At 40.9% G+C, this 22,908-nt stretch overlaps 3 protein-coding genes across 9 annotated transcripts in view; all 3 read left to right on the top strand.

Moving 5' to 3' along the window:
• RPS6KA5 (ribosomal protein S6 kinase A5) overlaps positions 1-22,908 on the top strand; it is a 669,794-nt gene that overhangs the window by 479,185 nt on the left and 167,701 nt on the right. The gene's annotated exons all lie outside the window — the stretch shown is intronic.
• The window catches only part of LOC127052409 (uncharacterized), a 179,864-nt gene that overhangs the window by 109,217 nt on the left and 47,739 nt on the right, over positions 1-22,908 (top strand). The gene's annotated exons all lie outside the window — the stretch shown is intronic.
• The window catches only part of TTC7B (tetratricopeptide repeat domain 7B), a 330,755-nt gene that overhangs the window by 293,689 nt on the left and 14,158 nt on the right, over positions 1-22,908 (top strand). Inside the window, exon 20 of one of the 7 annotated variants that reach the window (XM_050953240.1) lies at positions 13,834-13,913. The exons of 5 other annotated variants lie outside the window; for them this stretch is intronic. In XM_050953240.1, coding sequence (XP_050809197.1) covers positions 13,834-13,863 — 30 coding nt within the window. In that variant the 3' untranslated portion in view covers positions 13,864-13,913. Of the gene's footprint in view, positions 1-11,282; positions 11,359-13,833; positions 13,914-22,908 lie in introns of those variants that run through there. One more of the 7 variants, XM_050953239.1, reaches the window with a different exon arrangement.

Genomic DNA, 22,908 nt, shown 5'->3' with positions numbered 1-22,908 from the left:
TTATGTCTGAAGAATTGAGCATACTCTCCCCAAAATTACAACATTTACTCTTTGAGTAAGGACTGAGTTGTCTGAAATTTTATAAGTAAATTGGCTAATTCATTTGAGTTAAAATTAATTAATGGGACCATTAACAAGTTTAGCACCATTTTTGGTTTCAGATCATTTTTTGTTCCCAAATGATCTTAATAATGCAAATACTTTAAGCTTCCCTTATCGTTAAAGCTTAATGATGTGTGACATAGGCTACTGCTGAAAATGAAATGTAAGACCTAGTGGTCATTTTCCTCATTATTGATCATAAATGAAGGATTCTCTGTTGGCAGGGACTGACAAATAATAATTTTCTGCAGCAAGTAATATGTAAAATTATCCTCTTTCAAAATAGCTGCCATCTCTCATTATTCTCAATAGGACTGTAGTCATAAATGAATAAGGGTGCAGTTCAGTTATATCACATGAAAGCGGACAGATAAAAAGTGACAAATGTTTTAAGAGTTTGTATACAAATGCTAGAAGTATAAATAATAAGATGGGTGAACTCTAGTGCCTGTCATTGAAGATGCTGAAATAGAATGATAACACTGTAATACCACGATACAAAATATATAGGAATGAAAGAATGAGTGATGCTGGTGGGGAAGTGGCACTATAGTTGAAACAAACTTAGAGTCAAGTATGGAAAAAATCTTGAATGAATCAAACTGTACCATAGAATTTCTATGGATAGAAATTCCATGCCTGAAAAATAAGAGGAGGAATATACTACTGACCACCTGACCAGTATGGTGAAGGTGATCATGAAATGCCCAGGGAGATTAGAAAGGCTATAAAATAGAAAACGCAATAATAATGGGGGATTTCAACTATCCCTATGTTGGCTGGATACATGTCACTTCAGGAGGGATGTAGAGAGAGAATTTCTAGACACCATTAATGAATGCTTCTTTGAGCAGTTAGTCTTAGAACACAAGGGATTTAGGTCTAAGTGGAGCACAGGGTCTGGTCCTAGAGGTAATTATAGCTGAACCGCTCAGTAATGGTGACCATAATATAATTGCATTTAACATCCTTGTCATGGGTGGGAGGAAATACCAAAGAACACCACCACAGTAACATTAAACTTCAGAAAGAGGAACTACACAAAAATGAGGAAGCTACTTAAACAGAAATTAAAAGGAATAGTCGCAAGAATGAGATGCCTGCAAACTGCATGGAAACTTTTTAAAAAACACCATAACAGAGGCTCAAATTAAATGTATACCCTAAATTTAAAAAACATAGAACCAAAAAAATGCCACCATGGCTAAACAGAGTGAAAGAAGTGGTTAGAGCTAAAAAGGCATCCTTTAATATTTTGAAGTCAAATCCTAATGAGGAAAATTAAAAGGAGCATAAACATTGGCAAGTCAAGTGTAAAAGTATAATTAGGCAGACCAAAAAAGAATTTGAAGAGAGACTAGCAGAAGACATAAAAAACTAACAGCCAAAAAAAAATGTTAATTACATGAGAAGCAGGAAGCCTGCCAAACAATCATATGGCTACTGGATGATTGAGGTGCTAAAGGAGCACCCAAGGAAGATTAGGCTATTGCAGACAAGCTAAATGAATATTTTGTGTCATTCTTCACTGCAGAGGACGTGAGGAGATTCCCACACCTAAGGCTTCTTTTTAAGTGACCAATCAGAGGAATTGTCCCAGAGTAAGGTTTCAGTACAGGAGGTTTTAGAGCAAATGGACAAATTAAACAATAATAAGTCACCAGGACCAGATGGTATTCACCCAAGAGTTCTGAAGGAACTCAAATATGAAATTGTGAACTATCACTTAAATCAGCTTCTGTACCGATGACTCGAGAATAACTAATGTAATGCCAATATTTTTAAAGGCTCCAGAGGTGCTCCTGGCAATTATCGGCCCGTAAGTCTAACTTCCAGGAAAAGTACCCGGAAAATTGGGTTGAACTATATTAAAGAAGAGCATTATCAGACACATAGATGAACACAATATATTGGGGAAGAGTCAACACAGTTTTTGTAAAGGAAAATCATGCCTCATCGATCTATTGGAATTCTTTGAGGGTGTCAATAAACGTGGATAAGGGTGACCCAGTAGATACAGTGTACTTGGACTTTCAGAAAACCTTTGATAAGGTCCCTCACGAAAGGCTCTTAGCAAAGTGAGCAGTCTTGGGGTAAGAGGGACAGTCCTCTCATGGATCAGTAACTGGTTAAAAGATAGGAAACAAAGGGTAGAAAGAAATGGTCCGTTTTCAGAATGGAAAGAGGTAAGTAGCAGTGTCCCCAGGGATCTGCACTGGGATCAGTGCTGTTCAACATATTCATAAATGATCTGGAAAAAGGGGTAAACAATCAGGTGCCAAAGTTTGCAGATGATGATAAATAATTATTCAGGATAGTTAAATCCAAAGCAGACTCCAACTATACATACAAAATGATGAGGTCTAAATTAGTTGTTACCACTCAAGAAAGAGATCTTGGAGTCGTCATGGATAGTTCTCTGAAAACATCCACTCAATGTGCAGTAGTACTCAAAACAGCTAACAGAATGTTAGGAACCATTAGAACAGCGATAGATAATAAAACAGTAAATACAATGCCACTATATAAATCCATGGTATGCCCATACCTTGAATACTGCATGCATTTATGGTCACCCCATCTCAAAAAGAAACATTAGAAATGAAAGAGATGTAGAGAAGGGCAACAAAAATTATTAAGGGTATGGAATAGTTTCTATATGAGGAGATGTTAAAAAGACTGAGACCGTTCATCTTGGAAAAGAGACAACTAAGACAATATGATAGAGATCTATAAAATCATGAATGGTGTGGAGAAAGGGGATGAGGAAGTGTCATTTACCCTTTCACATAGCACAAGAACCAGAGATCACCCAATTAAATTAATATGCAACATGTTTAAAACAAACATTAGAAGTATTTCTTCACACAATGCACAGTCAGCCCGTGGAACTCGTTGCTGTGGGATGTTGTGAAGTCTAAAAGTATAACTGGATTCTAAAAAGAATTAGATAAGTTCATGGAGGATAGGTCCATCAATGACTATTAGCCAAGATGGTCAGGGATGCAACCCCATGCACTGGTTGTCCCTAAACCTCTGACTGCCAGATGCTGGGACAGAAGAACAGAGGATGGATCACTTGATGATCGTCCTGTTCTATTCGTTCCCTTTGAAGCATCTGGTATAGGCCACTGTTGAAAGACAGGATACTGGGCTAGGTGGACCATTAGTCCTACCCAGTATGGCCGTTCTTGTATCTTGCACAGATTAGCCATGTTGAGAAGCCCTATTGCCTGTCCTCAATGGAGCTGAGGCTAATAGCGGCTCTTAAAACTAGCTGTTGAATTTATTCTGGAAACAATTGAAAGTGGATGCCGTTTGAAAAAGGGAAACTGTGGCTTCATTCACATTGAGAACAATAGGCTGTGGCAGCAGTTTAGGAAGAATGCAGTTTTATATGTAATTTTCTGTAATAAAATATTACTCATCAGTCTCTGCTGACAGATAAACTTTTACTTATGAAAATTAGTAGCAGAAAGACGATTAATCCTGGATATTTCTTTTCAAAAGCTACCCATTTTACCAGGCCTGTTCAATAAAGAAAGTAAGATGAGGAAACTAGGGGTGTATATTGTGGAGAGGGGAAACTGTGATGTGTATATGTAAATCTTGAGTCAGGGCAGACAAAGGACTGTGGCAGGGGGTGTACTATAGGAAGTAGGGAGGTGCAAGAGGCCAGGAAAATTAAGAGCACAGGAGGAATGGGCAATCTTGAGTATATACTCAAGTTACTTTTTGCTGCTACAGTAATGCAAACTATCTTTACACCCATTTTAACTAGCCAGAATGTCTGGCTGCTTTGTGCTGCTCCAGAGTAGCATAAGGTATCCAGAGCATACCAGTGAATGCATCCATCCAAGTTAAAATAAAAAATGATTCAAGGAAGATATCTTCAAATAAATTGGAGATATCACCTTGTAACTTTCTCTTTGGTTTCTCATTTACTGTTCATGTATGAAAACTTTAATTAAAAAAACAAACACACAATGAGGGGAAAGAAAAGAAAATTCTAACATATCTTTAAAATCAGTTTTATTGTAATTTGGGACCAACAAACATTAAAAAGCTTTAACTGTAGTCATACGATTGTTGCACAGTGTTACAACAAGATAGAATTAAAATTGTTTAGATGCCCTAAATGTGATTTTTCATCCATTAACTTGTTTGGATTTCCTCAAAATGTAACCTTAATTCTGAATTTCCTGTGCTTATAATACTTACTTTCTGGATAACTGCAACATCCTTGTAATGTATTTTAACCAAAGTTACTAGTATGTATTCTCAGCCTTAACTCAGCTTTAATGTTGCTTTTATCTGGGAATTAACACAGCTATGTAAAGCATTTTAGAATACAGTTTTTATGAAACATGCTGTACCAGGACCACCCAGAGGATTCAGGGGGCCTGGGGTCTTTGGCGGCAGGGGTCCCAGGGAGGAAGGACCCCCCACCGTAGGTCTTTGGGGCACTTCGGCGGCGGGTCCTGGAGCGGAAGGACCCCCCCACTTCGAAATTGCCACCGAAGGCCTGGAGTGGAAGAAGCACCAGGGTCCAGGGCCCTGCGAGAGTTTTCTGGGACCCCTGGAGCAAGTGAAGGACCCCACTCCAGGGGCCCCGAAACACTCTCATGGGGGTCCCCGGGGGGCCCAGGGCCTGGAGCAAATTGCCCCACTTGCCCCTCCACCCCGGGCGGGCCTTCTGGTGACCCCTTTCACATAGCAAGCCTTTGACTGTGGCTCCCCTTGTAAATTAAAAATAAATTTTAATATATTTAACACCATTATAAATGCTGGAGGCAAACCAGAGTTTGGGGTGGAGGCTGACAGCTTGCAACCCCCCCATATAATAACCTTGCAACCCCCTGAGGGGTCCCAACCCCCAGTTTGAGAACCCCTGGCATAGTCTCTGTAAATTAAGAAAAAAACTGTAGTACTTTGCACTCTTACAGTGACATTCTACCCCAGAACCTCAGTACACTTGACAAATGCAATCCTGCCCTGCTTGTATCAATTCAGAATGCTGCTGCAAAGATCATTTTCCTATCCAGCTGTTTTGAGCATGTCATCCCTCTCTTTGAATCTCTCCACAGGTTCCTCCTTTTCTTTCAGATAAAAAATAGGCTACTTGTATTCACTTTTGAGGCCCTTCACGACCTATTTCCCCCCCCCACACACACACACACACCCCTATCAGCTTCCAATCATTATTAAGAGGACTTCCCTTGCCTCCAATTGGCACATGATGCCAGCCTCTATCACCCACTACTTAATTTTCAAACAAGCACCTTTCCAGGCTGTCCCTCACGCTTGGGGGTGAGGGAGTTCCCCATAAACATCCACAAAGCTAACTGATTATCCACCTTCAAATCCTTCCTTAAAACTCAACTTTTCCATTATGCCTATAAAAACTTAGGTGGTTAGGCTGCAGATGTGCTCGTACCACTGCCTGTCGTGCTAACCAATATTGTCTCATTGTTTCCTTGCGTTCCACCATCTGTATGTATCAGTCTCTGGTCTTATAATTGGATTGTAAGCTCTTTAAGGCAAGGACCATCTTTTTGTTCTGTGTATGTATAGCACATACTACAGTGGGGTCCTGGTCCAGGGCTGGGGTCCTAGGTGCTATGATAATACAAATAACGATAATTAGCTTCAACCCTGCCTTGGACTTAAGGATAAGAAAGAGAGGATATTTTAGTGGTCATGCTTTCTCTGCTAAGATTGCCAAAAAGGGTAGCAAGTAATTTTTATGAAGGTGCTAATCATGACCCTGTGGCTAAGGCTGAGTTGAGTTTTTCACTTTAGGTAATATGTTTACAGATATCTCCAGAAATTTAAAAAGCAGCATAGATTACAAAATGTGCAGCTTTTTCTCCAGCCCTAAGCTTAGTATGTGTGTGTGTGTGTGTGTGTGTGTGTGTGTGTGTGTGTGTATATATACAAAAACACTAACATCAGGCCTTTTATTACAAATTTCAGAGATGATGTTTATAATAAAAATATTGCCCTTTTCTTTCTAGTGCTGCAGTACTTCGGGGAACTTGTCTTTCAGAAAATAGTTTAGACTTTACAATTCAAAGTCCTGAAGTTGCCTTTTGAAAAACAGTTTTGCTTCGTTGTTAGGAACTGGCTTAGAAAGGTAAAGGGTTGAAGGAAAAAGATGTATTAGCAAAGAGTTGGAATGCCAAATGCAAGTTTTCATATCCAAGAGCCACATTTGTTCACATAAAGCATTTGACCTGGAAGAGAGTCTGCTTATATAGAATCATGTACTGCTCATCGAATATTACAACTGAGCAGAGCAGTCCATTAGTGAGCCACCTACTTGGCATTGACATGAAAACAAATGCACTGTTACAAATGTGTTGAAAGCTTAGGCTAAGCACTGTGTAACCTCTGTTTCATTGTTAATGAATGCTGCCCAAAGCATTTTTATGAAATAGCATAATTTAGGTGAAGCCTATTAGGATGTCCATATCACGTGCATGGTTTTTATTTTTTAAAATACTCTAAATGTAACTAATTAATAGAGCAAGAGTCCCGGGGAAAGATGGGGCGGGTCTTGCCCCAAAAGCCAACTTTCAAAAGAACAATTCTTTACGCTGCTTGTATGGCAAGACCTGAAAATTCACAGAGATTCTCTCCCAGGTTCTAATCCGCTAATGATTCTTTAACATTTCTATAATATTGCATCTTTAATTAAAAAATACCTTCAGTTAGTGCCAACCTATCTGGTAGGAAAGATCTGTTGCAGTACGATGTGCCTAGCAAAATATCACAACTTCCATTGATAGGTTTAATGTATGAGATAGAAATAGTCCTATTAACTTTTTTATTTCAGTCCTATTAAGAATTTTCTAAAAAAAAATTATCCATACAATAAATAGATACTGTAATTACTTGCACTGTACTAGTCAAATTAGCTGGCAAAGGGGAGTCTATGTATGTACACTTGTTACACCAAATAAACTAATGTAACTAGTGTGGATCAGGGACATGGTCTTTTCAGTAAGGAAATGTATAAATGAGAGGAGAAGAAAATAGTGCACATCCAGTATCTCTTCTGCATAAGGCCCACAACATGAAAATAACTTGAAAGATCAAAGCGTTGACTGCAATTTCAATTAAGTGGCCTCCCAGCTATGAACTACAGAAAGGGAAGCCTGATGCTGCCTTAGCTTCTGAATCCTTACCGATAGAGCAGCTTGCCTCCATTTCATTTTTTTTAAATAAAAGTGGCTTTAAATGGAGCTGAATTCAAATGCATGGATTCTCTGGTAAAAGCTTGTAAAAGAAAACATATTTTATTGTTTTCTGAACATGGAGCAGAGAACAAAAGTCACAATTTAAAAACAGGTGTTTTCACATCGCTAAAAAACATTTCAAAAGAAGAATCAATAAATCCTTAGTATTTGCAGATCACTTTCAACCCCACATCCTGTTTTTGTGGTCTTTGCTACAGTCCACCAGTGTAGTTTACATTGTTTCCCTTGTTTTAAGCCTCTTTTAAAAGTTACAATCCAATGTATGACCATTTTGGAGACGACATAGCTGCTGTGACATCTCAACATGTAATGCTTTGAGGTCATCAGTATGGTGCACAGACAGCTCTCCAGGCCTGCCAGAAGGCTTTGACAGGCAATGTTATGAATACAGCCCTTGATAGTGTCTCAGTTTTAATGTGGCTCCTGGCCAAAAGTTGGTAAGTACCACTGCCAAAAATTAAGCTGTTCTTAGTGTGGTGCTCAAAACAGTATGAAATGCTGTTAGGTTTATTAAAGTGGTTGATGCTCCAAATTTGACCTTTAAAATTATGATCTGATGGGGTAAATCTATTTGAACTAAGTCTGTATTTTAAAATACGCAGTAAGACCTTGATCCTGCACTACTAAAGTAAATGAAAACTTTGTCATTGACTTCATTAGGTGAAGGAAGAAGCCCTAAATCATACTGAAAAATTACCACAAGTTATTTTGTGGGTCCTATAAAAACTATGTTGGTACTCTCTTCTAACTGTAAGTGTAGTAGTTTGAAGGGACACTCAATTTAAAATCTTTATTATGCCTTTGTTTGAACATTTTTTTACATGCTTGTGACAGGATTCCCTCTCCACTCATGGCACCACCTGCTGGTTGCTCTGGGGATTATCTCCGTCTTGTGCTGCAGCCTCCGCAGTGGTCTGTCCACCCATCTTCTCTCTGTATGGGGCCTCTCTCAGTGCTGCCTCTTCCAGTCCATGCCATGGCCCTCTGGCCAGGTCACTCACTCCCTCCCATTCCGGGGAAATCACAGTCTTTCCAGACCAGCTGTCCGGCTAGTGTCTCCAGTGCCCTGAACCACTACCCAGTGTCTAGTAGAGGAACCCATGCCCACCCTCTACGCTGGGTTCCAGCCCAGGGACCCTATAACGTTCAGCCTAGGCCAGTATTCCCTTTGATCTTGCTGCTGTTTCCCTGGGCTTTTTCCTACCTAACTGGCTCTGCCCTTCTCTGGGTTTGCCAGGTTCACCAGCTTCTCCACTCCCTCCTCTCAGATCGCCTGTGCTGCCTGTCTTCCTGCAGCCTCAGACACTCCTCCCCCTTTCCAGGGAGTGACTCCCCTTCCTAAGAAGCTGTCCCTCTCTCTAGCCAGACACCTGGTTTTCTATAGACCCCACCTGTTTCTCTCCTGGTGAGCCTGTTCCTCATCAATTAACTCCCTGGCCATAGGTGTGGGAACTAGAGGTGCAGGGGGTTCTGAAGCACCCCCAAGTTTTGCATGGGGTCCCAGCTGCTGGCCCTGCACCTGGGGCTCTGCATCTCCCCCAGCTATGGCCCCAGCCTTAGCCCCCTCACCCATGTTCACATCATCATTCTCCCCCCATCGCGGCCCCAGCTCTAGGGGCAGTGAAGGGCACAAACAGGCATAAGGGGGAGCACAGGTGCAGCACCCCCACTCTAAAAACTGTTCCAGCACCACTGTCCCTGGTCTGCAGCCAAATTTGTAGCTTGGGCCCATCTGGCCCCTCCCAGTTCTTGCTGGACCAGTGTGTGCTGTTCACTCCATCATAACTATTAACACAGGTAACATTTAAGATCACTGTAAGCAAAGGATGGACAAAAAAATTCTCTTTACATTGTATATTTGACAACACTTGGTGTATAATGAGTTTAACGGTTTCCCCTCAGTCAGCCATTTTCATCTGACAATTGTAGAATGCAGTTATGGGGGAATGAAAAACATTTTTAAAGTGGGAAAATATTATTGTGAATCTACCAAAAGTGGCAGATATTATACCTAAAAATACTTTTTAAGTTTTTTTAATGGACTAAATTTCAGTAGTGTCTTTAGAACTGCCAACATTATACTCAGTATTTTTTCTAACAAATCAGTCATTAACTAAATTAAAAAGGAAAATTGGTATAGTAGGGGAGTATGTTATTGGTAGTGTGGAGTAGAGCTTGCATTGTAGCTAACTCTGAACAGTATTTGTTTTGTAGATAGAGGATTTCAGCCTCCAGGGCTGTCAATAGGCATCATTCACCAGGATTGATTGATTTTCATCATGATTTAAATCAGCAAGTAGGAAACTTTAATTTAGATCATCATAAAATTGATTTTCAGCTGTACTTTTTAGTTATTTTCCTAAAAAAAAGTTGATTCTTATTAGTTGGTAACCATGAAAAATACCGATTTGCAACTAAATATAGCCTTTACACTAAATTTGGTGCTTTTTGCTAACCAGGAGGATATACTACCTCTGAACACATTTATTTAAGCAATTATATGGCTTTATTAAATTTTTCAGATGCCTAATTTATGTTAAAAAGTGATAAATGATGCAGTTCTTATTTACTAGATTAATTTTTTACTTGAGGTTTGTATAGAGCTTTATTCATATAAACAGCATTTTAACTTTTTGTTAAATAAAACTACCTTAAATATAATGGATATATTAAAAAAGTTTATCAAAATATGTTTTGTATTTAAAACTGATAGATTTATTAAACAAAATATCTTTAGTTAGTAAATTGAACTGGTTATTTGTGGTCACTATGTCCTTGAAGATTTTGGAGCTAATAGATCTCATCCTCTCACACCTAGTTTTTATTCATAGATTGGAAGAGGAAAACAAATTCTCCAGGTTTTCAACTTGCATTTGGTTTCTTAACTTTCAATGAACTAGGCATTGAATTCAACTAATTGAATAAATTGAAATGAAGAATATATTCTCTCTGCACCTGCAGAAGAAAGTACTGCCTTCAGAACTGTTTTAACACTTCAGCAAATTCTGGTTCCAAGTACTTAACCAGACTTTCACCAGTTCTGTGGTTTGACTTCCTTTAAATTAAATACTGAAAATAATATTATGCAGTACATGTTTGCTGCCTACAATTTAAATAATTGTGACAGCCTTTAATAAGTTTAGGGCAACACAGACTGTCAATTTTAATCTTTTTAAAATAAACCCATTTTAAATTTTAAAAATCCAATTTAAATGAAAAAAACTGTTTCATTTTTAATTCATTTTTATCTATCCTGTCTTTTGCCAGTACTTATTTTCACAAAAAAATTAAACAAAATGGTGACTAGTAAAAGAACATAAATAAAATGACTTGGCAGAATGTTTTTAAAAAGGAGACACTTTCCCATGATGTTTCTAGCTAAAGATTTTCTAACTAGTTGGATTTGTTGGAAAGTACTAGTGAAATAAATGGCTGCTTAAACAGGCTGTTTATGTTCATTTGTGTCTTACTGTATAAATTGCATAGTCTGGACAGGGCTGAAGGTCTCCATGGCAGTAGGAAAAGGTGATGTGAAGTGGAGCAGGGAGGAAACTATCCAAATCTCAGAAAAACACATTGACAGTTAAAGCAGCAAAGAATCCTGTGGCACCTTATAGACTAACAGACGTTTTGGAGCATGAGCTTTCGTGGGTGAATACCTACTTCGTCAGATGCATGGACATGTATCTGACGAAGTAGGTATTCACCCACGAAAGCTCATGCTCCAAAACGTCTGTTAGTCTATAAGATGCCACAGGATTCTTTGCTGCTTTTACAGATCCAGACTAACGTGGCTACCCCTCTGATACATTGACAGTTGATGGACAGAAAATGTACTTGACTCACCCACCACTCAAATGATGTTGTCATTGTTAGAATTCCCATTTTCCTGAATCCGCACTGTTGTTACTGGTTCAGTCCTCCAAAATGAAGGCTTTCAAGGCTGAATTTCAGCTCAGAGGCTAGATGAGTACCAACTAATAGCCCAGTTTGGTGAGTGTGATAGAATCATAGGTGTATATATGGTAGTGCATTGTGTGTCATCTTTCTATCCTCCCCACCAACTCTGCTCTAGCGAGCTGGAAAAGTGATTAAAAGGGACATGATTCTGCCTCTCACCTTGGAAGCTGGATTTGTATCCCTTTCAGTCAGTCAGTCAGCAATAAGCCAAAAGGAAGGGGTACAGGGATGACATACTTTCAGCTCACATTAGCTTTCTCTCAGGATCTCAGCCCATGTGGCTGGTTAGTTTCGGTGAGTTTTCACTCAGTGTAGGAACTGGGATTTTAATAGGGGTAAGGGGCTCATTCTGGCCCATTTAATGGTTTAAAGTGGGGTATCAATCAGTATAGTGTTTGAAAATCAAAGTTTGTCATTTTTAAGGAAGCTTTGTCACAGTTTGAGACTTTAGTGTGGCATTGGATATTATTGGATGATGCTTTTTTGCTTTATCTTCAGTTAAAGCAGAAATGTTTAATGTTGGCTAGTTTTACATATAAAAATGACCCTCATGAATAGTTACTCACAGAGTCACAGGATGATACTTGTGAAACAGGGTGGCAAATTGTTTTACTCTTTATTTCAAATATATTGAATGATTGCTTTCAAACCAGTAAGGAAGTATAGTACATACTGTAGTATATTTACCTTCCCTCTGTCTGATCAGTACCACAGTGAATGAGTTTGCTGTTTACTCTCTGAGTCCTGCTGGAAATATGCCTCCTTCCGCCAGCTGATTTGTTTAGGATTAAATTTTTCATTTATGCTCTTACCTATTCTTTGTCAATAGCTATTCATGTTAGGTTTTTGCTCACTTTCCAATTGCCTAGTCCTGTTTTCTTTATATTGTGGTTGAAGATAAATTTTAAAAAAACTTCAGAAACTCAGCCAATTTCAAGACCATTAATTTCTGCTTATTTCTTGTTCATTAATAGATTTGCTTACTCTCTATACTAGCTTTTCCATAATGCATGTGTTAAAAGCCCGTCTGTAACTCCTTTGGATACAATTGGCTACTTCTCCTCTGTAGTTGTCCTTATCCTTCCCTACCAACTGTAACTGTCTGTGTATCCTTGTTAGGTTTCTTCCCCCTTTTTAATTTCCAGACAAGCTTTTGCTATCCTCAGATCTTTGAGCAGTCCTCCATGAAGCTGTAAGCAGCTTTTTGTTCATTACATTCTTCTTTTAGAGGGAAATTTTAATGCTTCACCTTTAATTAGATTGTCTTTTTAGGATCCCCTGACCCCTGCTTCTGTATTTAAACATATAGGTGATCTGATTCCAGCAGCCCAATTCTGATTAGCTTGGTTTTTTTCGACAATATGGAGAGTCTATCTAAATGTTGGATATCCAAAATAGGGGTGAGATGAGAATCGTCATTATATATCTCTCTGGGACTGCACCGAGGGGGATCGGAAGGGGTGATACGTCCAGTTCACAGTATTGTGCTCCTCTAGCCAGAATGTGCAGAATGCTCTTTCTGAGTCAGGGATCCACAGCTGGGGAGTGTGGTGGGCTGGGAGAGGAGTACACAACTGCTTTCCCTCTCCCCATGGAAAAGCTAGTGAAAATGAAATACAGGTTGTGGCTGCATTAAGTATTCTGTGGTTCCCATCCATGCTGAGAATCCCCTCCCTCCAGAGATGGATCAGCAGGAAGCTGTGCCGTCAGGGAGCAAGAGGAGGGCTGATGAGGTCCTTGGGCTCCTCTGGTTTACTTAGGAATCTATGGGTTCTGGAGAGAAAGGGAGGACAATAACCCATAAGGAACGATCTCCCATATGGAGTTTTATGGAGACCTTTCTCCCTCCCATGTGTATTTCAGAGGGAAGTGTTGATCCAGGCCTGGGTGGAGGGTGGGGGAGGGGATAATCAGAATGTCTGTTTTATTTGAGGATTATTGTATTTGATATGAAGCACTTGGATTCTCTTTTCCTAAACTAAAAGAAGCACAGGCATTGTTCCAATGACTGACAGATCTGTGTGTTAAATACTAATTTACCTTTCTCTCTATTATCAAGAAGAATCCAGTTTCTTTCCCAGAGATTCTTAAGATAGCTAAAATGCCAAGGACTGAGTTCACTGGTATTTTGTTGAAATCTTAATTTAATCTAATATATACTGTTTTATTCTAACAGCAAAATTGTTCCAAAGATGCTAACCGTAAGGCTGAATGTTATTACGTATGTAGATATTTAGATTTATATAACAATCTCTGTGACTGAGAGCCAAAAAAATGGGAAAAAAATGTGAAGAGTATGCTTAATAATTTCTGCATTTAGATTTCCTATTTTTGTTCCTTTGCCAGTAAAAGAGCCAGGCTTCCTCTTTGCATAATATATTGTAGCTCTGAATTTAAATGTTTACTAAACTTTTGTCAGAATTTTTGATGGCAACACACATACATAAATGAAAATATGTTTCTGAAAAATATGGTTGTATTTTAAACAATACCTTCTTTATTTTTTCAGTTATGTTTCCAAAGAACTCCAGACAGATAAATAGTGACTAGCATGTTCTTTGACATAGATAACCTGAGTACCAAGTGTCCACCAGGATGGCCTTTACAATGTGCCGGCCTGATCTGTTATGTGTGGATTTTCTTTGCAGGAAGGTGCTTGGCTCTTTGTAGGATTGGAACCGACAGTTATATGTTGTTAAATGCACTGCCACAGACAATGTGTAATTTTCACATACCCTTTGGCACAGCACTTTAGAACATAATGGCCATATCTGTAACTTTGTTACTGTCCATACTGCATGCTGATTTGTTCATTGGAACATTTAGTCATTCACGTGATCAGTTTTCTAATCATTATCTCCAAAAATCATGCCCTTGTATTTTCTTATTGTTTTATATAAAAGCTTTTATTGAAACTACATAAAGCAGTTTAATTTCATGTTATTGTAACTTTAGCTCCTTGAATTCACTGCCCATTTATAGCTGTCCTCTACATCAGATATGTACTTAACAGCCTCTGTTTTTTATTAGTAATTCCGGTAGGTGGTGATTATATGACATGTTTTGCATTATTTTGTACTAGATTTTAATATCATAAAAAGATTAATTAATGTCTTCAAATCTCGTGAGTTTGTTTTTTAAAAAACACCACCTCTTAGGCTGATTTGTATGTGTAAAACCCTTAACCTTGATATGCCCTGAGGACAGCCACCCTGGCCGCTGCTGGGGTGGCCCGGGGACCCCCCAAGCAACAGCCAGAGCAGTTGGCCCCAGGGACTACCTGAGCGGTGGTCTGGGGGCAGCCAGAACAGCAGCCAATGGGGCTGGCCCCAGAGGCTCCCCAGAGCAGCAGCACCCCAGAGGCCCCCAGAGCAATGGCCCCGCAAGGCCTCCCAGCTAAGATTTAGTCAGGGGTATTTATAGTAAAGGTCATGAACAGGTCATTGGCTGTGAATTTTTGTTTATTGCCAGTGGCCTGTCCATGACTTTTACTAAAAATTCCCATGACTAAATTGTAGCCTTACTTAAAAAACCTAGTTAGCATCACTGATATCCCTATCTTCCTTCTACATTTTACGCTTTTCATGCTTTTCTGTCACACTGTCGGCACTCCATTTTGTGGGAAGCTGCATAACAATCTTGTGTTATATGTATAACCTTTGTAAATGTAACTTTAAAGGGATGAGCTACAGGAAAAACTTCTGGTCATTTAGATAATGCAAACTGAACAGGGGCAAAAAATCAGCCCAATTATGCAAAGTACACAGGAGGTAGCTTGGTCTACCCACTTTAGCATAAGCCTAGGAGCCAGAAACTCCTCAATTCCAGTCCTGGCTGTGATAATGACTCATTGTGTGTCCTCAGGCAAATCACTTCACTTCTCTGTTTCTCCATGTATAAAAAGAAGAAGAAAATAATAATTATTCACTTTCCTAACAAGTGTAATGTGAGGATTATTTAATATTTACAAAGCACTTGGAAGGTGCACAGCAGTATGTAAGTGCTAAGTGTATTACTATCAGTACACAGCTTTTGGAATATTTTTTGACATTCCCTTCATAAGGTAGACTCTGGGGAGGCCTAACTTAAACAGCAGGGTCCCTAAACTGTTTCACACCTTCCTTTCACAGCAGCTATGCTTATAATTTTTCACAGTTTTTTCTTGGACTGTATCAATTTTTTTATGACTAATGCTAGGAAATTCATATTCTTAATTTAGTGTCTGTCCATAAGTAGGAATATTGTTTGAAGGCAGGCACGCTTTTCAAAAACAGGGACCTTAGAATTAGGCTTCTAAGTCCATAGCTGTAATCTGTGTTTTCCTGCTGAGGGTCATTCTTTTCTAGTGGTGCCACTGCTCACTCTAAGGCAGGGGTGGGCAAACTTTTTGGCCCAAGGGCCACATCAGGGTTGAACAACTGTACAGAGGGTCAGGTAGGGAAGGCTGTGCCTCACCAAACAGCCTGGCCCCTGGCCCCTATGCACCCCCTCCCACTTCTCACCCCCGACTGCTCCTCTGAGAACCCCCAACCCATCCAACCCCCCTTGCTCCTTGTCCCCTGACCGCCCCCTTCTAGGACCCCCGCCTCTAACCACACCCCAGGACCCCACACCCTATCCAACTCCCCCTGCTCCCTGTCCCCTGACTGCTCCCCAGGACCCCATCCCCTATCCAGCCCCCCCCGGCTCCCTGTCCCCTGACTACCCCGACCCCTATCCACACCCCCACCCCCTGACAGTCCCCCCAGACTCCCACACCTATCCAACCCACCCTGCTCCCCATCCCATGACCACACCCTACCAGAACCTCCGCCCCATCCAATCACTCCCTGTCCCTTGACTGCCCCCCAGGACCTCCTGCCCCTTATCCAACCCCCTCCACTTTCCACCCCCTCACCATGCCACTCAGAGCGGCAGGAGCTTGCAGCCCTACCGGCCGGCCGGAGGCAGCCATGCCACCGTGCTGCCCAGCAGGAGCGGCGGGCCAGAGCTCTTGCAGCGCGGCGAGGTGAGGTCAGGCTGCGGGGGAGGGGAAACAGCAAAGGAGGAGCCAGGTGCTATAGCCTTCCCTGCCTGATACTCAAGGGCTGGGCAGGATGGTCCAGCAGGCCATAGTTTGCCCACCTCTGCTCTGAGGCTAATTACTTAGATGCTTAAACATGGATTCAGAATTCTAACTTTTTATGGGTCCTGTTTTTTAGAATCTTGGCCTGACTTCTTCTGTGTTCCTCTATCTTTGCTCTTCACCAATAACATCACTAGATTCAGTTTTTCTTCTTCAGTATGTAGAGCATTTTTCTGTCATTAGTTCTGTGGTTTGGGATATTGAAATATGTTTTGCATTTTGACTAGGGCTGCGATTAAAAAAATTATTCGCACTGTTAAAAAAGAGTGCCATTTATTTAACTATTTTTGGATGTTTTCGACATTTTCAAATGTATTGATTTCAGTTACAACACAGAATACAAAGTGTACAGTGCTCACTTTATATTTATTTTTATTACAAATATTTGCACTGTAAAAAATCAAAAGAAAGTGTTTTTCAGTTCACCTAATACAAGTACTGTAGTGCAATCTCTTTGTCGTGAAGGTGCAACTTACAAATGTAGAGGTTTTTTGTTACATAATTGCATTCAAAAACAAAACAATATAAAACTTCAGAGCCTGCAGGTCCATTCAGTCCTACTTCTCGTTCAGCCAATCACTTAGACAAACAATTTTGTTTACATTTACAGGAGATAATGCTACCCTCTTCTTATTTACAGTGTCACCAGAAAGTGAGAACAGGCATTTGCATGGCACTTTTGTAGCCGGCGTTGCAAGATATTTACGTGCCAGATGCACTACAGATTTATATGTCCCTTCATGCTTTAACCACCATTCCAGGGGACATCAGCGTCCATACTGGTAACCGTTTCAGCTCGATAATAGTCCATAGCAGTGTGGACCGACGCATGTTCATTTCCATTATCTGAGTCTGATGCCACCAGCAGAAGGTTGATTTTCTTTTTTGGTGGGTTCGCTTCTGTAGTTTCCGCATTGGAGTGTTGCTCTTTTAAGACTTCTGACTGCATGCTCCACACTTCATCCCTCTCAGATTTTGGATGGCACATCATATTCTGAAACCTTGGGTTGAGTGCTGTAGCTATCTTTAGAAATCTCACATTGGTACCTTCTTTGCGTTTTGTCAAATCTGCAGTGAAAGTGTTCTTAAAATGAACAACATATGCTGGGTCATCATCCAAGACTGCTATAACACGAAATATATGGCAGAAATATATGTCAGAAACAGAACAGGGGACATACAATTCTCCCCCAAGGAGTTCAGTCACAAATGTAATTAATGCAGGGATGAGGGCTGTGGGTTGTGGCTGAAGATGAGGGGTTTGGAGTGTGGGAGGGGCTCAAAGTGAGAGTAGGGGTGAGGGCTCTGTCTGGGGCTGGGAATGGGAGGTTTGGGGTGTGGGAGGGGCTCAGGGTAAGAGTAGGAGTGCGGAGGGTGAGGGCTCTGTCTGGGACTGGAGATGAGGTGTTTGGGGTGCTGGAGGGACTTAGGGCTCGGGCAGAGGGTCAGGTTGCGGGGGGATGAGGGCTCTGTCTGGGACTGGGGATAAGGTGTTGGGGTGCTGGAGGGGCTCAAGGCTCAGGCAGAGGGTTGATGGTGCAGTGGGGGGTGAAAGCTCTAACTGGGGGTGTGGGCTTTGAGGTGGGGCAGGGCTGGGGATGAGTTTGGGGTGCAGGCAGGCTGCTCCAGGACAGGGGCCAGAGAGGAGGACTCCCCCCAGCCTTTTTCCTGCCAGCAGCAGCAAGCTCTGGGGTAGGAGCCCCCATTTCCTGCTCCTCCCCAGCAGCACACGCACCCCCACCACTGTCACTGCATGTGCTCCTAGGGCCCCTCTCAGGTCCAGGAATCTCCCTCACCTCCCCCATCGTGGGTGCCCGGGGAGATGCTCCGTGCACTTCCTCCCCTGCTGTTGCCCCTGACTGTAGCCTCACTGGGAGTGAGAGATGGGGCTGCCTCCTTGCCCAGCATGGGGTAGGAGCGGTGACTGAGGGCGGGGGGGGGGGCCTGTGCTGGTGGAGGGTCCCATTGGAAAATAAAAGGGTTTGAGGGAGAAGGGCAGGCTCAGAGTCAGTTTGCCCTGGCAGTTGATATGGGGGACATTAGGACCCTGCAACAGCAGTTGCTGCAGGGAGGCAGCATGGAGCTGCAGGAGAGGGACAGGAACTCTCTGTTCCTGAGGCCAGGAAGGCAGGGGTTTGGGGAGCAAGTTGGGGCCAGGGGACACTTGGAGGAGGCATGTGGGGGCGGCAGGCAGGGCCGGGGGGGAGATTACCCAGGTTATATGTATGTCCGCGCCAGTGGCTTTTTTTTTCTCCTCCGCTTTCTGCGCCACTCGGCTTTGTGCACCCGAGGCACTTCCCTTGTTACGGCACTGGCCTGCACAGCCTCTTCTCCCCACAGACCTCCTGTGCACTCCAGGCAGGAGTGCATTTGGACCATGTAGCCAGCATGTTCAGGTGAGCAGTTGCCAGGGGAGCTTTCCCCACCAAGTGGACTGAAAATGAACATTCAAAGATTTGCACTGCTTTAACAAGGGAGGGGCTTGTTGTTATATACCAGGCTGCTGGGAAGCAGAGTTGAAAACGGTGACCAGAGCGATCACAATGGGGCATTATGGGACACCTGAAGGCATGTAAGTTGACGTAAGCAACAAGTGTCTACGCTGCCATTGCATCGACCTAAGTATGTCAACTTAAGTACTATGCCGTTCACAGAGATGGAGTTATGAAGTTGACATAGCAAGCAAGTTACATTGGCAAGAGGAACATTGTAGTGTAGACGCATTATTAGGTCAATGTAAACTGCCTTACATCGACCAAACTTTGTAGTGTAGACCAGGCCTGAGACTATAAACAAGGCAGTATGCTTGCATGTAAAAATACAGTTAAATAGACCCAGGCAGAGTTAAAGTAATACTACCAGTCTTGGAGAAGAATAACAGTACAGAGGGGTGAACATTTGAGTGGTATAAACCACATAAGAGAGTTCATCCTATGCAGAGGCAACACTGTCCACAGTATGTTTTATTCCTGTGTGTGTTTGAAGGTTGTCTTGAATGAGCAGATTCCTCCTTTTCTAATTCATGCTTTGATTCACTTAGGAGATTGACGTGGCTTTTATTTTGGGAAAAAACAAATCACATTGTCTGTGCTGCTTCCTCATGGGAGAAAACCGAGAGAAGATTAAGAGGATATGTATTAGGTAGTTCATCCCCCAAACTTAGGTTTTGTCCTCACATGAGCAGCTCTGAGGTTCTAGTGAATTCTACCCACATAGCTGCAGTGCTAGTATCCAGAGGGAAGTGGAATACCTCCCCACAGTGATACCGCTTGTACCTTTTGCAGCTGTAATGGGTATTGCTGTGATTATAGATATGGCACTCGCCGTACCGTTTCCAGACATGGTTATAAAATTGTCATTTGTAAAATAACTTGCCTTTTCATTTCATCAGTAAGGGGCTTTGTTTGAGTACACTCATTATAGTCAGATTAATTCGTAATGCCAGTATGTTCTATTGAAGCTAGTCTAGTAGTGTTCATATCAGCTGTAAATGTAAATTATGATACAATGTCACAAAATAGCAAAGTGGAAAAAAAGCCCAAAATAGCTTCAGTTCTGGTAAAAGCCATCCATCAGCTGTTTTTAAAAAAAAAAATCACTTTCCATATTTTTTCTATTAACAACTGCAACCAAGAATTAAACAAAAAGCAAGGACATTCTTGTTAGAATGGGTCAGTCATTTTTAGGGGGTTTATAAACATACGGAGATGCACTAACAACCACTTGTGTTCATTATTGCATACTGGCAATATAAAGTTCAGTAAGTAACTACACCAAAGTTGTTCTTTTAAAAATATGTTGCCATGCAGGAGGATGTTTTTCCTAGCAACAAGTGTTTTGCAGCAGGGGAAACAAGTTGGTATGTTTGGGGGCGGGGAAGAAATAACATGCTAGGATCAGGAGCTTACACAGAATACACAGCTGAATTTCTCAACGTGCTAGTGATTGAATAATGAAGGCAAGAGAGGCAGGAATGGACATGCAAGGCAAACAATTGTTTAAAATAGATGATGAACAAATAAAATGTTGATTGCAGGCATTGTTTTGTTCATAGTCTGCTTCCGTAGGTGAGTGATCACATACACTATTACAATATAAGGTGCCACAAGGACTACTGTTCGTTTTGTGGATACAGACTAACACGACTGCTACTCTGAAACCATACAGTATTACAATATAATGGACGATATTTTCTTCATAATAGTCTCAGGATAAAGTTGCTAAAAAAGTTAAGGAGGAATTTCCATGTGTGAATAGTGAAGAACATGTTTTATTTTAAGGTTATTTTTATTATCAAAAGCGAGAGAAATTAGTAGACAAAAGCTCTACAGTTGGGAACACATGATTTATATTCCAGTGGATCCTTTTTCTCTTTGTTAAAACAGATACTGTGTTTTGAAACACTTTAATCATATACTGAAGGCTGATGTCACCCTTTTATTTAGTATGCACCTATAATTCAAAATCACTGAAGGACGCTTTCTGGAGAAACACTGTATTTTTACAAGCAGCAAAGAATCCTGTGGCACCTTATAGACTAACAGACGTTTTGGAGCATGAGCTTTCGTGGGTGAATACTCACTTCGTCGGAAGTGTGTATTCACCATCGAAAGCTCATTCTCCAAAACGTCTGTTAGTCTATAAAGTGCCACAGGCTTTTTTGCTGCTTTTACAGATCCAGACTAACACGGCTACCCCTCTGATACTATATTTTTACATTTAAATACTAATGACCAACCAAGTTGCCATTAAATTTAAAAAAAAATTAGGATCACAGTATTTCAAATCCACTCTAAATAAGCACACAGAAATGTAACAGATTTGATAAGTATGAGTCCTTTATTTGATAATAGTTTGAATCTAAAAATCAAAAAAGAGTCCTAAAATTGGAAACTAGGTCAGATTACAAAGAATGAATATAAACAACTAACACAAGTATGTAGGGACAAAATTAGAAAGGTCAAGGCATAAAACGAGATCCAACTAGCTAGAGACATAAAGGGTAACAAGAAAACATTCTACAAGTACATTAGAAGCTAGAGGAAGACTGAGGACAGAGTAGGCCCATTACTCAATAAGGAGGGAAAAATAACAGAAAATGTGGAAATGATAAAGGTGCTTAATGACTTCTTTGTTTTGGTTTTCACCAAGAAGGTTGGTGGTGATAGGACGTCTAACATAATGAATATCAGTGAAAATGAGGTAGGATCAGAAGAGGCTAAAATAGGGAAAAAGAACAAGTTAAAAATTACTTAGACAAATTAGATGTCTTCAAGTCACCGGGGCCTGATGAAATACATTTTAGAATACTCAAAGAGCTGACTGAGATGATATCTGAGCCATTAGCGATTATCTTTGAAAAGTCATGGAAGACTGGAGAGATTCCAAAAACTGGAAAAAGGCAGATATAGTGCCAATCTATAAAAAGGGAAATAAGGACAACCTGGGGAATTACAGACCAGTTAGCTTAACTTCTGTACCCGGAAAGATAATGGAGCAAATAATTAAGCAATCAATTTGCAAATATCTAGAAGATAATAAGGTGTTAAGTGACAGCATGGATTTGTCAAAAACAAATTGTGTCAGACCAACCTGATAGCTTTTTTTTGTCAGGGTAACGAACCTTGTGGATGGGGGGAAGCAGTAGACATGGTATATCTTGACTTTAGTGAGCTTTTGATACTGTCTCACATGATTTTCTTGTAAACAAACTGGGGAAATGCAACCTATATGGAGCTACTATAATAAGATGGGTGCAAAACTGCTTGGAAAACCATGTATAATAATGCCTGCATCTGTAATTTTCACTCCATGCATCCGAAGAAGGGGATTTTTTACCAACAAAAGCTTATGTCCAAATAAATCTGTTAGTCTTTAAGGTGCCACTGGGCTCCTTGTCGTTCCCAGAGAGTAGTTATCAGTATTTCACAGTCATGCTGGAAGGACGTAACGAGTGGGGTCCCTCAGGGATCAGTTCTGGGTCCGGTTCTGTTCAGTATCTTCATCAATGGTTTAGATAATGGCATAGAGTGTAAACTTGTAAAGTTTGTGGACGATACCAAGCTGGGAGGGTTTGCAATTTCTTTAAAGGATAGGATTAAAATTCAAAATGATCTGGACAAACTGGAAAAATGGTCTGAAGTAAACTGGATGAAATTCAATAAGGACAAATGCAAAGTACTCCACTTAGGAAGGAACAGTCAGTTGCACACAGACAAAATGGGAAATGGCTGCCTAGGAAGGAGTACTGTGGAAAGGGATCTGGGAGTCATAGTGGACCACAAGCTAAATATGTGTAACGCTGTTGCAGAAAAACCTATCATCATTCTGGAATGTATTAGCAGGAGTGTTGTAAGGAAAACTGGAGAAGTAATTCTTCCGCTCTACTCCGCACTGTCTGGGCCTCAGCTGGAGTATTGTGTCCAGTTCTGGGTGCCACATTTCAGGAAGGATGTGGAC

The sequence above is a fragment of the Gopherus flavomarginatus genome, chromosome 5 (assembly GCF_025201925.1).
Source record: "Gopherus flavomarginatus isolate rGopFla2 chromosome 5, rGopFla2.mat.asm, whole genome shotgun sequence".
Taxonomy (NCBI): Eukaryota; Metazoa; Chordata; order Testudines; family Testudinidae; genus Gopherus; species Gopherus flavomarginatus.
This window is presented reverse-complemented; position numbering and strand designations above follow the sequence as displayed.